At 40.5% G+C, this 14,582-nt stretch overlaps 1 protein-coding gene across 1 annotated transcript in view; it reads right to left on the reverse strand.

Moving 5' to 3' along the window:
- The window catches only part of SMYD3 (SET and MYND domain containing 3), a 754,642-nt gene that overhangs the window by 569,099 nt on the left and 170,961 nt on the right, over positions 1-14,582 (reverse strand). The window contains exons 3-4 of the mRNA XM_047754787.1: positions 4,742-4,849; positions 2,473-2,530 (exon numbers count right to left, since the gene is read on the reverse strand). Coding sequence (XP_047610743.1) covers positions 2,473-2,530; positions 4,742-4,849 — 166 coding nt within the window. The remainder of the gene's footprint in view (positions 1-2,472; positions 2,531-4,741; positions 4,850-14,582) is intronic.

A 14,582-nucleotide genomic window follows, 5' to 3' on the forward strand; every position in this document is an offset into this window, starting at 1 on the left:
TTTTCAGGTGTTCAATGGTAGCTGGTAAGCCAGATGTTTCCTGCCCTAGATGCCATTCTGACAGAGATCAAATGCATAACTTTCTATTTTCTGACAACTACAAATCATTATATATATATGTTGTCAATTAAATTCTTCCAGATGTCATTTACAACCTAAGAGCCAACACCTATCAAAACAAAATATACACAGAGACGAAAAAACATTAAAACCAAGATCAGTAATGATGTGTGTTAGCAGGTTTTCTACATCATTCTGTACACACGTTTACACCAACATCTACACTTTTTTTTGTTTTTTGTGTTTTGTTTTTGTCTTTTTGCCTTTTCCAGGGCTGCTCCCGTGGCATATGGAGGTTCCCAGGCTAGGGGTCTCATCGGAGCTGTAGCCACCGGCCTACACCAGAGCCACAGCAACGCGGGATCCGAGCTGGATCCAAGCTGTGTCTGTGACCTACACCACAGCTCACAGAAACACGGGATCCTTAACCCACTGAGCAAGGCCAGGGATCAAACCCGAAACCTCATGGTTCCCAGTCAGATTTGTTAACCACTGCACCAAGACGGGAACTCCTAAACCAACATCAACACTTATTTAGTCAGTGAGTTTAGACAGACATTTCCACAAAACAATTTACAACCAGGTCATGACTAACTGATAAACAGTATCATCCCAAAGGTAATTAAAAAAAAAAAAACCAAACAGAAAATGAGAAATAAAAGTTCAGCTAAAGTTCACTTTGGTGAAATTAGTGAAGTAGAGGACATCAAGAAGAAAACGTGGGGAGTTCCCGTCGTGCCACAGTGGAAATGAATCCGACTAGTATTCATGAGGATGTGGGTTCGGTCCCTGGCCTCGCTCAGTGGGTTAAGGATCCAATGTTGCCATGAGCTGTAGTGTAGGTCGAAGATGTAGCTTAGATCTGGCATTGCTGTGGCTGTGGTGTAGACCAGCAGCTGTAGCTCCGATTAGACCCCCTAGCCTGGGAACCTCCACATGCCACAGGTGTGGCCCTGAAAAGACAAAAAGACGACAAAAAAAGGGGGGGGGGGGGGAAGAAGAAGAAAACATGGATCAATCGAAGAAATCTCATCTTCAAGTTTTTTCCAGGTTGAATAAACAAGATATGATTCTGCATCAACCCAAACAGGAGAAGGTTCCAAAGCCAACATCAGCCCTTTAAGAACTCAGTTTAATTTATACCGCAAAGGGGTGTGAAGACTAAGGCTGCACAATTCAATTAATGATGGTCGTGAGCACGTCATCGAAGGCAGCGTGTGTGACACTGCTACTGAGCGGGGCTAATGCTCATAGTAAAACTCACTGCAAGGGATGTTAATTACCAGCAGGAATATAACAAGAAAAAAATGACTAATTAGGCCTCTATTAAAACTTGAAGAGATACATCAAGAGGAACCACAGTATAACTCTGTTGCTCGTGTCAGGTCTACATATTTTCTTTAAATTACTTGTTCAACAGAACAATTAACCCAATGGTGTCTTAAATAATAATTTATTATCATTGGCACTTAGGATCCCATAACCATAAATCTGTCCTAGATTCGTCTTCTTATTTGTCTCCATCCAGAAACATTAAACTAAGCAGCAAATCTACTCCATGAACTCTTGGTACTTTTAAGGTGAAGTCACTGAGAACCTCAATGAAGAAGAGGGTTTGTGCCAATATGAAAGAAAAATAAACCCTACGTTCCCTTAACGCTCAGATTGGCAAAGCTTCTCGGTGTTCTCAAGGAGGTTGGCCACTGGTAGTTCGGGAGAAGAACAATGCTCAGTGTGGGCAGAGAGCCTAAATCATTGGTACCTTCTTCCTTACTTTGGTAGGGTTGCACCTGCAGCATATGGAAGTTGCTGGGCTAGGAGTCGAATCAGAGCTGCAGCTATGGGCCTACACCACAGCCACGGCGATGCCAGATCCAGGCCGCACGTGCAACCTCTGCTGCAGCTCACGGCAACGCCGGATCCTTAATCTACTGAGCGAGGCCAGGAATCGAACCCTCATCCTCATGGATACCAGTCAGGTTCATTACCTGATGAGCCACAACAGGATCTCCCTTGCTTTCTTATATCTAAAAGACCAATGAACCTAACACAGTCTCTGGAGCCCCCCCCCCCACCCCCATTCACATTACCGGTTCCAGATATCAAAAAGAAACCAAGCGTGAGAAGAAGGGAAGGGGGGAGAGAAAAAGAGAAATAAAATTATTCTGTCAACGTGACTAAAGGTGACACTCCTCGCACTGCCTGACTTGAACACCTCTATAGCACTTCACGAACTGCTATATGGCCATAGCTCCCCTGGACTAAATAAAGCTCACATGTCAGGCTATGTAGGAACAATGAAAAGTTTTGTTGCTGCACAAAGGGAAGAAAAACAGAGTTAAAAATAAAGCCATTCATCAACTTAGCAAGTAAACAGTAGCATTTTTAAGATGCTAATAGACGACCACTTACTTGATTCCAGATCATAAAATGAGTAAAGTTTCTCCGATTCAGAAGGCGTTTCTTCCATCTATGAAGCAGAAGAAAAACACCAAAAAATGTTCAAATACTCCAACATAGAAAAGAATGTGTTCGAGTGTCTTTAGATATTTAAGTGCACGTCTCTTTAAAAGACATTTTCTATATATTCCTTCTTTTTATCATGTTCTTAAGAGTTAAATTTTTCAGTCACAATTTAAAAATAAAATCTGTGTTGCAACAACTCATCAGTTTAATTTCCAAATGCAAAACTCTTTTCTTTTACAAGAAGTTTCCACACTTTTCTTTCTTTCTTTCTTTTTTTTTTTTTTTTTTTTTGCTTTTTAGGGCCGCACCCACAGCATACGGAGGTTCCCAGGCTACCAGTCAAATTGGAGCTACAGCTGCCGGCCTACACCACAGCCACAGCAATCCAGGATCTGAGTCGAATCTGCGACCTATACCACAGCTCACAGCAACGCGGGATCCTTAACTCACTGAGCAAGGCCAGGGATCGAACCCATAATCTCATTGTTCCTAGTCAGATTCGTTTCCGAGACGCCACAATGGGAACTCCCACATGTTTCTTTTTTTCCCCAGTTCTACCACAGACATGTATTCTTGTCAGGATTTTATGATGAATTATTATGGAAAAGGAAAGACGGATGAATAAAAATAAGAGTTTATCACAAAGTGCTGGCTTAGGCAAGTCACTTAACCTTGAGTCAAGAGGAATCATTTCTTTACGTGAAACATCGGAATAATAAAAGCACTGAGTTACTGAGGCATGAAGTAAGGATCATCATGCAAAGCAGTTAGCACAGGACCTAGAAATAGCACGTGCTCAACAGAGTGTCGCTATTATTACACATTGCTTTCTATTCGACTCTGATTCACTAGGTCAGGGGTGGAAGCTGAGAACTATTACCCTGGGTGATTCTGAAGCCACCCATTTCTAAGTTAATAGTGGTCTTCTATCTTCTGAACATTAATGAAGTAAAAAAAAAAAAAAAGTTCAGACTCGAAGATAACAGTGATGATACTTTTAATACCCAGTGACTAATGAAATGCATAATGACCAAGTTGCCTGAATTTGTTAAAGCTTTAGAATAAATTTGGTATTTTTGTTCAACACAATATATACATTTGAAAATAGCAGTTAAGTATATGTGACAGTAGTTGTATACTCAATCCAAAGACAACACCTGTTTGGTATGCTACATCCATTCTTTTAGTAAAGATATAGTTGATATATAACATTGTATTAGTTCTAGGTGTATAATCACATGCCACTATAAAAAACCCTCTATAAGATTTGAGGGTTTATATTGCCCCAAAAAACCAAGCTAACAAGCAACAGGACAGAACAGAGCTAAAGTCTGCAATAAAGAGATATTCATGCTAAAGTCTAGCAGAAAAACCTGAAACCTCCCTCCCCCCCCCAAAAAAAATGGAAGGTGAATTTCACAAAATCCACTAGCTGCTTTGGCATAGCAGGGAAATGGACAGGTGAAACAATTTCAACGAATCTTGGCTTTAAAAAAAAAAAAAAGGATAAATACTTTTCCATGTAAGATGAATTATCTTCTAATTAAAAATCTCACTTGGAAGTTCCTGTTGTGGCTCAGCAGGTTAAGAACCTGACTAGTATGCAGGAAGATGAGGTTTGATCCCTGGCCTCTCTCAGTGAGTTAAGGATCCGGCATTGCCACAAGCCATGGCTTAGGTCACAGAAACGGCTTGGATCTGGCGTTGCTGTGGCTGTGGTGTAGGCTGGCAGATGAAGCTGATTTGACCCCTAGCCTGGGAACTTCCATATGCTGTGGGTGCAGCCCCTAAAAGACACACGCACGCATGCACGCACGCACACACACGCACGCACGCATGCACATGCACACACAAAAAGCACCCGAAGAGACAAACAAAAAAATTACATACTCGTCCTGTACACTAGGTCTCGGTAGAAAAGTGGCAAAGGCAATGTAACACACATTACTAACATCTCATGCCCCCAAAACAGGACTTTAAGTCTCTATTGCCAGGAGATCACACACAAGGCCTTCAAAAAAAGGCCATGTGCTCCATCATTGCCATCGATGCTGGGATTAATAGGAAAATAGCACGTTTTGTCTTAAAATACTCCTCGAAATAATCCACCTTCTACATTAACGTCAAATTAAATTCAGCCTTAAATATGAATAATACATGCGGCTGCAAGTGCTTATGCTAAAACCTAAGCATATTTTGCAAGTTTTATACTCACAAGTTTGAAAATAACTCTGCCAAGAAGTCGGACAGAGTCCGGAGGATATCTGGGTTTGCAGCTTTTAAGGCATTTGCATTCTCGCTTGTGGTCCTGCCAAGCTTTTTTCTGTGAAGATAAGAGTGGAGAGGGCATGTAAGACATAAAAATTTAACTTTCATTTACGCTGGTTGTGAATGTTCAGAGTCATCAACATTAAGTTAATTTCAACAGCCTAAATATAACTGCAAATAGAAAATGAAAGCAATATTCTAACACTGTTAATGATCCAGGATTCAGGATGCAATTACCAGGCGTGGACATCAAGAGCTTCCATTCTACCTCTGCCCTTTAATTTGCCCCATGGTTATTACCTGGCTGGTAGAGTCCAAAGAAAGAGTCATTATGTCTTGCTTCATAATTTATGAGACAGTCTTTTAGGTGATTAAATAGGATTCAATAATAGTGATTTTGAATGTAAAAGAAAAGATCACTGAATTAGAAACTAAAACACACAGTTCAGAAAAATCAAAGCAGGGCAGGTAGCTTTCTGAATTTCTGTGTTACTACAGCATGTATATAAATATCAGGAGGGCTAACATAACAAAAAATATAAAATCTTTTTGTTTTTGAAGACAACATAGAAAGGTGTTATTAGCTAAAATGACCAAATACTTTTTCTCAGGACTGCCTTGGTTTATTTATGTTGTCCTGGACAAATTATTAACAGCACCTCTTTTCATTTTGAAAAGTGTGGTTCGGATGATAAATTATCCAGTCACTTAATCCAGGATCCCAGCCACATGCTGGTGTGGCTGAAGAGATCACAGAGCCAGTCACCAAATCTCGCAACACTAGGAATGAGAGGACAAAATAGAGAGATGTTATCCTGGAGTCTTGAGTCAGAAATGCCGTGACATTCTCTCTTTTTAAAAATTTTATTGAAATACTTGATTCACAATGTTGTATTAATTTCTTCTGCACAGCAAGGTGACTCAGATACACATATATATACATATACATACATACATACATACACACACACATAGAGAGAGTGTGTGTGTGTGTGGCTTTTTGGGGCCACACCTGTGGCACATGGATGTTCCCAGGCTAGGGGTCGAATTGGAGCTGCAGCTGCCAGCCTACACAATAGCCACAGCAACACAAGATCCAAGCCATGTCTGCAACCTACTCCACAGTTCACAGCAATGCCAGCTGGATCCTTAACCCACTGAGCGAGGCCAGGGATCAAACCCACATCTTCATGATACTAGTCAGGTTCGTAATCCACTGAGCCACAATGGGAACTCCCCTATATATTCTTTTTTTATATTCTTTTCCATCATGGTTTCTTACAGGATATTGAATATAGCTCCCAGGCCTTGTTTTTTAATCCATAGTAGTTTTTGCTTTGTTTTGTTTTTCTCTTTAGGGCCAAACGTGTGGCACATGGAAGTTCCCAGGCTAGGGGTCGAATCAGAGGTGCAGTTGCCAGACACAGACATGAGGGATCCGAGCTGCATCGGTGACCTACACCACAGCTCATGGCAATGCCTGATCCTTAACCCACTGAGTGAGGCCAGGGATTGAACCTGCACCCTCATAGATACCAGTTGGGTTTGTTACTGCTAAGCCGCAATGGGAACTCCAATCCTAAACATAGTAGTTTGCATCTGCTAATCCCAAACTCCCAATCTTTCCCTCTCCTATCTCCTTCCCCCTTAGCAACACAAGTCTACTCTCTATATCTGTATACTTCTCTTCACATATATGATTTGTGTCGTATTTTAGAATCTACATATAAATTATATCATACGTTTGTCCTTCTCTGTCTCACTTCACTTAGTACGATAATCTCTAGGTCCACCCATGTTGCAGCAAATGGCATTATTTCATTCTTTTTCATGGCTGAGTACTATTCCACAGTACACCTATACCATATCTTCTTTATCCATGTATCTGTCAATGGACATTCAGGTTGTTCCCACAGCCATGACTGCCTTTATATGGGATTACTTCTATATGGAAATAAATCCAGAGTATCTAATATTTAACCCTGGCGAGGAGGCAGCTGGACCAAATATCTAACATGTCCTTTTCCAAGTTCCACCACTGAAATACCTGATGCTCACACTCAGTCTTATTTCAGAAACTATAAATATGCTTCCCAAATTCTGGGCCTATAAACTCCCCCTAGAAGAGGTCTCTCTTTTCCCCTTACAGCACAAACATGCAGCACAACCAAAACAGTAGCTGCAGCTACTTTGAGACTGGGACTCAGATGTAAACGCAAGCCAACACTTTGCTCAGAAAGACGGCATGTGTCAGTTCACTGGGTGAAGGCGTAGCTTGCTATTTCCTAGTAAACCAAATCTTGGAGACACTCTATACCAGGGGTACGTTACTTCTTTTATCAACTCCACTCACAGTTGCCTCACTTCATTCCTTCATCTCCACTATGGTAAGGCTCATAATGTGATTTTGGTTTTTTTTAAGTATTTATAAGTTGTTTATGCCTAAATAAAACTGAGTGACTTCAAAGTAAAGATGAGTATAAAATAAGATTGTAAAATTAGAAACAAAAAAAATGTTAAAATTATGGGGGGAGAAACACCCTGGACTTTACTTAGCATTCTACAGCATATCAGACACATGGCTAAGCAATTTTAAAAAATGCTTCATTTTATTCTTGCAATAATCCAAACGGTAGATTTTGCCCTAATATTAAAGATGAAGAAGGGAGTTCCCGTCTGTGGCTCAGTGGTTAACCAATCTGACTAGGAACCATGAGGTTGAGGGTTCGATCCTTGGCCTTGCTCAGTGGGTTAAGGATCTGGTGTTGCCGTGAGCTGTGGTGTAGTTTGCAGACACGGCTCAGATCCCGCGTTGCTGTGGCTCTGGCGTAGGCCGGCGGCAACAGCTCTGATTAGACCTCTAGCCTGGGAACCTCCATATGCCTCGGGTGTGGCCCCAGAAAAAGACAAAAAGACAAAAAAAAAAGATGAAGAAAGAAAGGCTCAAGAGCTGGAATCTAACATGGGGAGGGGGAGAGAGTATAAACCCTGAGGATGTTAACCAGGAGAGCTAAGAAAGTATCGTGTTTCTGTGCTATATATACTTGAGTTACCTTACAGGCAAAGCAAAAAAAGAAAGCATGATGGCTTAGATAATTCTCATCTGACAGAAGAGAAAAACACAGAGCTTTCCCAAGTATTAAATCACAGGAGGGATTTATTCCAATCTATTCTAATCAGCATATTGGACAATGTCTTCCACCAGGGTTCACAACTACAATGGCCTCAGCAAAAGAAAAGGTTTCTATTGTTCAGGGGGCTAGTCTTGGACCAGCACTTGGTAAGTACCAACGGGTTCTAAAACCCCTACAGTAAATGTGATCACAGTGTCAAATAAGTTTGAAAAACGGCTCATATAATAGACCCTCCTTCGAGATGTGAAATATATTTAGCTTATTAGAAGTCCTAAAAGGCACTGTTTAAAAGCAATGTGTACAAATAAGTTAACAGTTTCACATGATTTTTATTGTCCTCCTTTGGGAAGTTAGGTTGGTAAATACAGATTCGGATACATCTATACACTTTCCTTCAGCTTCTCTTTGAATGAGTGTAGGCTACACAGACAAATTCACGGGCATTCCCACTGACAGAAAGCCAGAGTGTCAATACGTGTGATTGCTGATGGAAGGATGAACCATAGCTTCAGTGGAAGCGTTTTCATTTGGTATTGAAAGTAAGTGTCCAGCTGAAAAATAATTGCACCGAGTAAAATAAGGCTGAGATAACGAAACAGTGAAGAACAAATCCAACTCCATTTGAGATCTGTTTCTTTAGCTCTAACCCTTGCTCTCTGCTGCCTGTGCTTGGTCAGGGTGGCTCTGTACCTTTCCTAAAAGAATGTTGCGTACAGCCTGAAATATGTAGGATAGCCTATTCTCAGAGCTCTGATCTTTAGGAGTCTATTCATAAAGATACAAAGTTTAACAACCCCATCAAAAAATGGGCAGAAGATCTAAACAGACGATTCTCCAAAGAAGACATACAGATGGTCTGGAGTTCCTGTCGTGGCGCAGTGGTTAATGAATCCGACTAGGAACCATGAGGTTGTGGGTTCGATCCCTGGCCTTGCTCAGTGGGTTAAAGGGTCCGGCATTGCTGTGAGCTGTGGTGTAGGTCACAGATGCGGCTCAGATCCCGCACTGCTGTGGCTCTGGCATAGGCCAGCGACTACAGCTCCAATTGGACCCCTAGCCTGGGAACCTCCATATGCCGTGGGAGCAGCTCAAGAAAAGGCAAAAAGACAAAAAAGAAAAAAAAAGTTATCTAACTTTAATCCATAGATAATAAAACTGAAGTCCAAAGCAGAACAATAACTTTGATAAGATAGAATCTAGCTAGTGGAAGAGTCATTTATAAAAATAAAAATAAAAAAAGACATACAGATGGCCAAAAAGCACATGAAAAGATGTTCAACATCACTCATTATTAGAGAAATGCAAATCAAAACCATGATGAGGTACCACCTTGCACCAGCCAGAATGGCCATCAACAAAATGTCTACAAACAATAAGTGCTGGAGAAGGTGTGGAGAAAAAAGAACCCTGTGACACTGTTGGTGGGATTGTAAATTGGTGCAACCACTATGGAAAACAGGATGGAGATTCCTCAGAAAACTAAACATGGAACTACCATTGGATCCAGCCATCCCATACCTGGGCATCTATCCAGAGAAAACCACTACTCGCAAAGACATATGTACTCCCATGTTCATTGCAGCACTATTTGCAATAGCCAAGACATGGAAACAACCTAAATGTCCATCAACAGAGGAGTGGATCCAGAAGATGTGGTACATATACACAGTGGAACATGACTCGGCCATTAAAAGGAATGAAATACTGGTATTTTCAGCAACACGGATGCACCTAGAAATTATCATGCTATGTGAAGTCAGTCAGACAGCGAGACACCAACATCATATGCTATCACTGACACGTGGAATCTGAAAAAAGGACACAATGAACTTCTTTGCAGAACAGATACTGACACACAGACTTTCAAAAATGTTTGGTTTCCAAAGGAGACAGTTCGGGGGGTGGGGGGATGTGCTGGGGGTGTGGGATGAAAATCCTATAAAATTGGATTGTGATGATCATTGTACAACTATAAATGTAATAAATTCATTGAGTAATTTAAAAAAAGATATGAAGTTTAAGAATAGAAAAGAACATTTGTCTTGTTGAAGGTTTACAGGAACACCATGACCTGATCTACTAGGACTGCTTTAAGGACAAAGGATTTGCACACCAAGAAGTTTGCAACAACTAACCAAGGCCCTCCCTTCACCTTGCCTTTAAAGGTGATTTCCTAAGGGTTACGGACCCTGTATTGTCACGGCTGTGGCTCTGGTGACAGCTGTGGCATAGGTTTGATCCCTGACCCAGGGAATTTCTACATGCTGCAGGTACAGCACCCCAAAAAAACAAAACAAAAAACTGTTTTGCTGAAATCCTTCAAGGAGTTTGGGGGCTTTTTGGGACATGAGCCACCCATCTCCTTGTGTGGCCCAGCAATAAACCTTTCTCTGCACTGAACGCTGAACTCCGAAGCTTCAGATGGTTCGTCCTCACTGTGTGTGAGGCATACGAACCTGCATTCAGTAACAATAATTTGGATCAAATGAAATTTTGAGCAGGTTTTAATTGATACTTGTCAACTATATGGGATCATCCATAATTCTTTTTTTAGAACCTCCAGATTTGGAGTTCCCATTGTGGCTCAGCAGTTAAGAACCTGACTAGCATCCATGAGGATGCGGGTTAGATCCCTGGCCCCACTCAGTGGGTTCGGGATCTGGCATTGCCGTAAGCTGTGGTGTAGGTTGCAGACGCAAGTTGGATCCTGCATTGGTATGGTTGTGGTGCAGCCAGCAGCTCCAGCTCCGATTCAACACCTAGCCTGGAAACTCCCATATGCCTCGGGTGCAGCCCTATAAGGCCAAAAAAAAAAAACACCTCCAGTTTTGAGTTGTTCAGCCTTGCAGACACTTACCAAGGAAAAGTAACTACAACGTGTACCCAAGGTAATGAAACAACTGATCTGTCAGATGATGTTATTTGGAATGAAACATCCAAATTTTAGAAAACTCTTGTCAAAAATGACTTTATTTCTTTCATATAATTAATATTGAGCTCCTATTTCTCGACAGTAATTAGAAAGCAGAAGATAGTTGCTTAAGGCTCTTCCTAGATCACTGCATAAAAACATCAGACAACGTGCTTATCTTCCCACTTGCTTCAGCAAAAAGCATGCTCATTCTTTTCATCTAAAAGCCAAATCAGATCTACATAAGTATGGAAAGTAATCATACCACTTTAAACCAGCCTGTAATAATGTTGACTTTACAGCCTACTCCATTTCTTATCACGATATTAAAAATCATAAGGCTTACTAATGGAAGGACACCAGTGAAAAGGCTTACAAAGAAATCTTTAAAGCAACTGACTTTGAGGCAAAACATACAAACGATCACACAAGAACATTAGGAATTATCTTCACAAACTCTTAACCTGGGTCATGACTTCAAGGGCACATTATAAATCTACAGTTTCTCCAAGACAACCTTCCTGATTTCCTTTTCCTCTTCTATTACTGTAAATACAGGAATATGAGTAAGATTTTGTTCATAACAGCGACGGTAATGTTCTCTGTTCTCATAGTTGAAAGTTAACAATGATGTACAATAAGCACAAATTCGCATGAAAGACAAAGGAAATTAAAATACCACATTAGGAAATGAAGACAACAGGAGACAAAAGTTTTACATGGGAAAACAAAGGAAATTGAAACATCTACGACTCAATTCCATGTATCAGTACATACATGACTCAAAAAATAACTTCAGATTCTACACATTTTCGTATAGAATTTTTTTACAGTATTTATATTGATTCAGAACATAAACAGATTAACTAAATCTAATAGTTGCCAATGGAGACAATCCTAACCCTGGGAGTGGTTTGGGAATTCTATGAGGGTATTTTTGTTTGTCACAATGCTTGGAAAGCACCATGGGCATTTACTGGCCAGGAACCAGAGATGCCAGACATTCTGTGTAGGACAGGTCCATACAATGAAGAAATATTCCAAATCCAACATGACTTTTATTTTTTTAATGGCTACACCCTCAGCACATGGAAGTTCCCAAGCCAGGGACTGACTTCAAACTGCAGCTGCAACCTAAACCACAGCTTTGGCAATGCAGGATACCCCACCCCCCCTTTTTTTAGGGCTACACCCGCAGCATATGGAGGTTTCCAGGCTAGGGGTTGAATCGGAGTTACATGCATGATGAACCTAATTGACCAAACCTGAGGTCAAAGAAATGCTAAAAGCAACAAGATAACATAGTAACCCATTACTGTAGCAAAGATGAATAAAATTAACAGTATTTAGAAGTTCCCAGAGTTCCTGTTGTGGCACAGCAAAAATGAATCCAACTGGTATCCCTGAAGATAAGGGTTTGATCCCTGGCCTTGCTCAAGGGATCTGGCATTGCCCTGAGCTGTGGTGTAGGTTGCTGACACAGCTCAGATCCTGCATTGCTGTGGCTGTGGCGTAGGTTGGCAGCACTAGCTCTGATTCTACCCCTAGACTGGGAACTTCCACATGCTGCAGGTGTGGCCCTAAAAAGAAAAAAAAAAAAAGAATTTTTAATGTGCATAGTGCTTGCACATAAATATTTCTAATGCAATTAATCTTAAATAATTTAAATTATGCACATAAATAAGCTTAAGAATGTTCACTGTAGATCTGTTAAAATGCTGGAAAATTGGCAACAATTTTTCCAGCTTTTCCTAAGAAAAAGCAATTTTTTTTGTTTTTCTCCTTATGCTTTCCCAATACAGTTTAAATCTTCTACAAATATCATGTATTATATTTATAAATTAAAGCAAATATAATTATCTTTTTTATATCTATTAACTGTGATTCCCAGGGAAGCATTTTTATATGAAAGAAAAAACAAAATCACTTTAATAAACACAACTTTTAATTTTTTTTTTTTTGGAAAATCTAGTTGTAACTCAAAAAACGCTTTAAATGTATTAATTTGTTTGCCCACACCCATGGCATGCAGAAGTCCCCGGGCCAGGTACTGAACCTGAGCCACAGAAGTGACAATGCTGAATCCTTAACCACTAGGCCACCGGGTAAAAACATAAATGTTATTAATTTTTAAATGCTAAAAAGGCTTCAATGAATTCTTTTGAAATACAAATGAAATCTTTTGAAATGCAAAGACTTAGTAAACTTTTATGGATTATTAAATGCTATAATTTTAAGTTAAGCATTGTTTGGTTTTCTTAAATAAGTGTACTACCAATTAGGTTCATCATGCATGTAACATGTGTAAAGATATCTGATGATTTATTATAAAATCAGTGTCATTTAGGAGATATAATATACTATATATTTATCACTGTTTATTTGAAATTAAAACCATCCAAAAACAAAGTCAGGATAATCCCTATCAATTCTTGCTTGAATTGAAAAATCCCTATCAATTCTCAAGTCTTGTAGTCTGAGAGGTCTTGACTGCTTAATTATGAAAGGAGAGGATTGATGAGATGTTATAATAGAAAGAGAAAAATCCCCTTTTTCTTCTTTCTTACTGAAAATAACCTTCACACTATTATTGTAACATTCCCTCCCCTCCTTGCATATAAAGCCATTACAGCTCAATAACCCATTGAAATACTATTTAACACTGAATTTTGGTGGGTTAAATATTCATTTTAGGACAGCTTACTTTTTTTTTTTTTTGTCTTTTTGCCATTTCTTGGGCCACTCCCGCGGCATATGGAGGTTCCCAGGCTAGGGGTCCAATCGGAGCTATAGCCACCGGCCTACGCCAGAGCCACAGCAACGCTGGATCCGAGCTGGATCCGAGCTGTGTCTGCGACCTACACCACAGCTCAGGGCAACGCCGGATGCTTAACCCACTGAGCAAGGGCAGGGATCGAACCCACAACCTCATTGCTCCTAGTCGGATTCGTTAACCACTGCGCCACGACCGGAACTCCTAGGACAGCTTATTATTTGGGGGAGATGGAGTATGGTATGGGTCAATACATATTACATCCCAGTTTGGGTAAAACACATCTAATTCACAACCAGGGTTCACTAAACATTTATTCCAAGAGGACAAGATTCCGCGATCTCTAAGGCAGCCTCTCAATGATAAAACCTATGATTCTGCCATATCTGTTCTTAACAAATATATGAATTATGTCAAAAAGGCTTGAAACCTCCCCCAAGTTAGGCTTACAGAAAGTTTGGAATGGTATTTTCCTCAGATTTGGGGTCATCTAAAGATGAAGAAATTGGGAGTTCCTGTCGTGGAACAACGGTTAACGAACCTGTTTAGTATCCATGAGGACATGGGTTCGATCCCTGGCCTTGCTCAGTGGGTTAAGGATCCGGTGTTGCTGTGAGCTGTGGTGTAGGTCACAGATGCGGCTCGGATCCTGCATTGCTGTGGCTGTGATGCAGGCTGGCAGCTGTAGTTCCAACTAGACCCCAGCCTGGGAACCTCACATGCCACAGGGGCAGCCCTAAAAAGACAAAAGACCAAAAAAAAAAAGAAAAAAAGTGAATTCTTTTAAGCCCGCTTACTCAAATTCGTTTGTGATTAATAATCACCGTTAATTGAACATCTTCTATGTGACATATTCCCATTATTTTTCTAAGCATATGTTCATGTCTCATTCCACTCACAATCAGTCTTCCACAGAGGTTTCCTATGGGCAAAACCTAGGCTAGTTGAGTTGCCGTGTACCTTGCAGGAA

The sequence above is a fragment of the Phacochoerus africanus genome, chromosome 12 (genome assembly GCF_016906955.1).
Source record: "Phacochoerus africanus isolate WHEZ1 chromosome 12, ROS_Pafr_v1, whole genome shotgun sequence".
NCBI classification, from domain to species: Eukaryota; Metazoa; Chordata; class Mammalia; order Artiodactyla; family Suidae; genus Phacochoerus; species Phacochoerus africanus.